The sequence below is a fragment of the Dendropsophus ebraccatus genome, chromosome 1, assembly GCF_027789765.1.
Source record: "Dendropsophus ebraccatus isolate aDenEbr1 chromosome 1, aDenEbr1.pat, whole genome shotgun sequence".
In the NCBI taxonomy this organism is placed as follows: domain Eukaryota; kingdom Metazoa; phylum Chordata; class Amphibia; order Anura; family Hylidae; genus Dendropsophus; species Dendropsophus ebraccatus.
The window spans coordinates 6,583,942-6,589,100 of record NC_091454.1 but is presented as its reverse complement, the minus strand read 5'-3'; the positions used below and the strand labels follow the sequence as shown (position 1 = coordinate 6,589,100).

General features: G+C 46.8%; 1 protein-coding gene across 1 annotated transcript; it reads right to left on the bottom strand.

Annotated features, from left to right (window-relative positions):
* Window positions 1-1,523: 1,523 nt before the first annotated feature.
* On the bottom strand, window positions 1,524-3,244 carry LOC138771670 (E3 ubiquitin/ISG15 ligase TRIM25-like). Its single transcript, XM_069951549.1, has one exon. The coding sequence runs from the start codon at window positions 3,241-3,243 to the stop codon at window positions 1,648-1,650; it is 1,596 nt and encodes a 531-aa protein (XP_069807650.1). The 5' UTR covers window position 3,244; the 3' UTR covers window positions 1,524-1,647.
* Window positions 3,245-5,159: the final 1,915 nt, after the last annotated feature.

Genomic DNA, 5,159 nt, shown 5'->3' with positions numbered 1-5,159 from the left:
CATAATATAATAATTCTGTGCGGTAATATAACAGGAGATCAGTGCGAGCGGCAGCAGCGTGACCATAATATAATAATTCTGTGCAGTAATATAACAGAAGATCAGCGAGATCAGTGCGAGCGGCAGCAGCGTGACCATAATATAATAATTCGGTGCGGTAATATAACAGGAGATCAGTGCGAGCGGCAGCAGCGTGACCATAATATAATAATTCTGTGCGGTAATATAACAGGAGATCAGTGTGAGCGGCAGCAGCGTGACCATAATATAATAATTCTGTGCGGTAATATAACAGGAGATCAGTGCGAGCGGCAGCAGCGTGACCATAATATAATAATTCTGTGCGGTAATATAACAGGAGATCAGTGCGAGCGGCAGCAGCGTGACCATAATATAATAATTCTGTGCGGTAATATAACAGGAGATCAGTGTGAGCGGCAGCAGGGTGACCATAATATAATAATTCTGTGCGGTAATATAACAGGAGATCAGTGCGAGCAGCAGCAGCGTGACCATAATATAATAATTCTGTGCGGTAATATAACAAGAGATCAGCGAGATCAGTGCGAGCGGCAGCAGCGTGACCATAATATAATAATTCTGTGCGGTAATATAACAGGAGATCAGTGCGAGCGGCAGCAGCGTGACCATAATATAATAATTCTGTGCGGTAATATAACAGGAGATCAGTGTGAGCGGCAGCAGCGTGACCATAATATAATAATTCTGTGCTCTAATATAACAGGAGATCAGTGAGATCAGTGCGAGCGGCAGCAGCGTGACCATAATATAATAATTCTGTGCTGTAATATAACAGGAGATCAGCGAGATCAGTGCGAGCGGCAGCAGCGTGACCATAATATAATAATTCTGTGCAGTAATATAACAGGAGATCAGTGCGAGCGGCAGCAGCGTGACCATAATATAATAATTCTGTGCTCTAATATAACAGGAGATCAGCGAGATCAGTGCGAGCGGCAGCAGCGTGACCATAATATAATAATTCTGTGCGGTAATATAACAGGAGATCAGTGCGAGCGGCAGCAGCGTGACCATAATATAATAATTCTGTGCGGTAATATAACAGGAGATCAGTGCGAGCGGCAGCAGCGTGACCATAATATAATAATTCTGTGCAGTAATATAACAGGAGATTAGCGAGATCAGTGCGAGCGGCAGCAGCGTGACCATAATATAATAATTCTGTGCTGTAATATAACAGGAGATAAGTGCGAGCGGCAGCAGCGTGACCATAATATAATAATTCTGTGCGCTAATATAACAGGAGATCAGTGCGAGCGGCAGCAGCGTGACCATAATATAATAATTCTGTGCTGTAATATAACAGGAGATCAGTGCGAGCGGCAGCAGCGTGACCATAATATAATAATTCTGTGCTGTAATATAACAGGAGATCAGCGAGATCAGTGCGAGCGGTGGTGTGACAATACGATAATTCTATCAATTTTCTCATAAACAAATAATAAATGATTGAAGAGAGTAACACAGGATGTCCATCAGGGACTTACCAGTTTTTGAGGTGGTTGTGCCGGTGGCAGCAGGGACGATTGTGTCCCTGTACTTGGGATGTGTGGGGGCCCGGTGATTGGATCTTCAGCGATCCCCTATCCTATAGATGACAGCTTCTCAGGGCTGCTGCTCCTCCGTTATCTTTATAGAACCATCGTATACATATAATACAGCAAGAAGGGGCTCGGTGAAGGTGGTGGTGAAGGTGTGTAAGTGTCCGATGGGGTCACACAGCTCATAGAAGGACAGCTGCCCGGCCTCATAATCTAGACAGATCCTGACTCTATTACTGGAGATCTGGTGAGGGAACAGGGTCTCTTTATTATTATGTCTCACTGAATACTGATTATCATACCCCTCTAAACCCCAGGACTTGTTATTATCTCCAATGTATGACTGCTCCCCCATTCTGTCTATACTGGGATAACACATCCCCACCCTCCACCATGTTGATCCCCTGATCTCCACGTCCCAGTAATGTCGCCCTGAGGAGAATCCCCCGCTGCTCATCACCTGATAATACTGGAATCTCTCTGCTGTTTCTGGACGATTCTGCCATATATCTGTCCTGGTTGCAATTTTCAGGTTGTCTGATAAAAAAAGATTATTATCAGCTGTATTTACATCCAGTAATATGTCTGCAGGATCCTGTATATAGAAGGTTCCATTTATATCTCTTATTATGTCAGATAATGTGTGTGATATGTGTGAGATCTCCAGACCCCGATCACCTCCATCATGCCCCCCTGTGTCCTCATCTCCTCCATTATGTCCCCCTGTGTCCTCATCACCTCCCTCCTCCTCAGGATCACACAAGTCACCTGTGTCTGGATCCTGTAAGACAGTCAGTGGATCCGCCATGTTACACAGCTTCTCAATGTGTCTCATCTTCCTGGACAGCTCATCCTTCTTTATTTCCAGCTTCTGGATGACATCAGACAGTGACATCTTCTCCTCCTGCCTGGAGATCTCACTCAGGACCCTCTTCTCCAGGTCGTCCAGCCGTCTCCTGATGTCTATAAACAGGGCAGTGACTCTCTCGGCTTCTCCAGATGCTTTTTCTTGCTGTTTTCTCCAGCGGTCCAGCACACTCCGGACTCTTTCCTCAGTCTTCTCTCTCTTTGTCATCAGTTTCTGAAGAACATTTCTCAGGTTTTTTTTCTTATTCTTGGAGGCCTCATCTAGAGACTCCATCTTATGTCCCTTGTGTTCTCCATCCAATCTGCAGGACACACAGATACAAGCATTGTCCTCAGTGCAGTAATATTCCAGGACCTTCTTATGGGCAGAACATTTCCTCTTCTCCAGGGAAGTGCTGGGATCGGTCAGGACGTGTTCTGGTTCCTTGCTGTGAGCTCTCAGGTGATTATCACACAGAGAAGCCTCACACAGCAGACAGGATCTCACAGCAGGTACAGGAGAATGAATACAGTAAGTGCAGCAGATCCCGGTGATCTCCTCCTGATGGGGCTGAGTAGACTGGAAATTCTCCACCACGTTACACAGAGTTATGTTCTTCTGCAGTGTCGGACGCTCTGGAAACTTTGTTCTACATTCAGGACAGGAATAAACTCCAGCCCCGTCCTGTGTATTCAGGACCTGATCAATACAGCCCCGGCAGAAGTTGTGTCCACATCTCAGGGTTACAGGATCTGTATAAAGGTCCAGGCAGACAGGACATTCGAGTTTCTTTCCCAGAGCAGCAGACGCCATCGCTGACAGCAGGAGGAAGAAATGAAGGTGAAAGCATTTACAGCTCCGGGACCAGTGGGTGTGTGACAGGTATTTATTACACAGGGTGTGGCTGGGATCACTCAGATTATACTTCCAAAGCCCCATTCCACGGGGTGACTATGAGGAGCAAACGAGTGCTGTCAGCTCTTCGTTTGCTCCTCATTCCCCACTCGCCGCCGCGGCGGCAGCAGCAAGCTGGTGAGTCCGGGGGGGCAGCCCATAGCATATATCGGCGCTCTGCTGCCAGCGCTCCTACTCCATGGAGCTGCTGCAGCAGATTATTGCTGTATGAGTGTATGTATGTCGGCTGATGGTTGCCTTCTATTGCACAGAACAATTATCGGCCGACTATGGCTGATAATTGCTACGTGTAATAGGGCCTTAAATCTTTAATCTTAACCTGTGGTAGACAAAATGTGGCCCTTTGTAGTGTCCCAGCACAGGTGTGCCACTAAGTTCTCTATGCACCTAGGAAAAGTAACACCCTAAGGTTCTCACTGCAGGATATAATAACAATAATGCTTTTATTTGTATAGCGCACACAGATTCCACAGCACTTTTACATAGTTTTGCCAATTATTGCTCCCTGACTACATACTACATACATACATACATAGGCTTTGGTGTCAGAGTAAAAACTTGTTCCTGCACAGAGGCCTTCTCCTCAGGAATACCCTAGACCCTTTCACAGACGAACAGATCCAGCAGATCCTTATCCCCAGGTGAGACACCAAACTTATACTATATGTCTACCATGACCAGTCTGGCCACTTCAGGATCTACAAAAACATTAGCCACGATCCCAAGAAGGTTCTATTGGGTTGGAATTTGAGCAGACATTGAGAGTTGGTTTCAAAACTGCCCCACCTGCAACCAGGGCTGTATTAACAGCTGCTGCTGCCCTAGGCACTAAACCTGAAGACGCCCCATCTACCCGCACCTATTGGCAATACCAGACCTGACCAACACCACCATACCCCCCACCCCCCTGGAAAAGACACCAGATTTACTGGCAAGTCTGAACGGGAGGAGGGAAACTAAAAAAATAAAAACAAAAAAATTAGTTTTTTCTGACCCCCTGCTCCCTGGTGCTGCCCCCCTGCAAGGTGCTGCCCTAGGCACCGAACCACGGGTGCCTAGTGGTAAATACGGCCCTGTCTGCAACCTTGCCAAGGTTGGAGAGAAGAATGCCTGTGCACCCTTGCATCCTATTGGTACTTCCAGACCAAACGATCTTGTGACTCTAGAGCACGTCACACTGGCCCCAACCAGATCAGGGTACAGCTACGCCCTAATCATGGTGGACCAGTACAGCAAGTGTACTGTTGTCATACCTGTAAGAGACCTGACGGCGAAGACAATCGCCATAATGTTTTACCACCACTATGTGAAACACTACAGTTGTCCTGAAGCAGTCCTCTCTTTCAGTTTAGTCAAGAGTGTTGTAGAGAGAGCAAAACACAGTGTGAGAGTCTTTGTCTATGCTATTCATCACCGCTAGCATGCAGTGCTAGACCCCTCAGGAGGAAGGACGTCCTCTGAGGATCACCTTGTCCATGCCAGGGATACTTTATACACTACACAGAGCAGCATACCTGAGATAGGTACTGACCTCAGTAGGACAAAGTTGCAGTTCAAGCCTACATATCCTACGGTAACGCACAGCTATTCTGGGAAATCCTGGGAGGTCTGCTCAACCCAGCGCATTGACCTGGGACCTCGTACTACCCTAGCAGGATGGATACCCCGACACTATAGGGCATAAGGCGGTCAGATCAAAGATATCTATACATGAGTAGGAGTATCTTCCTTTTCTGTCCTTCACTACGTTATCCTGGCAGAGTACAAAGCTACATTGGACAGGGCCCTCAAAATGCTCCTCTACTCCACTTTTC

Bases quoted from the DNA above. Each gene is read 5' to 3' on its own strand.
- LOC138771670 (XM_069951549.1), bottom strand. From the start codon at position 3,243: ATGGCGTCTGCTGCTCTGGGAAAGAAACTCGAATGTCCTGTCTGCCTG.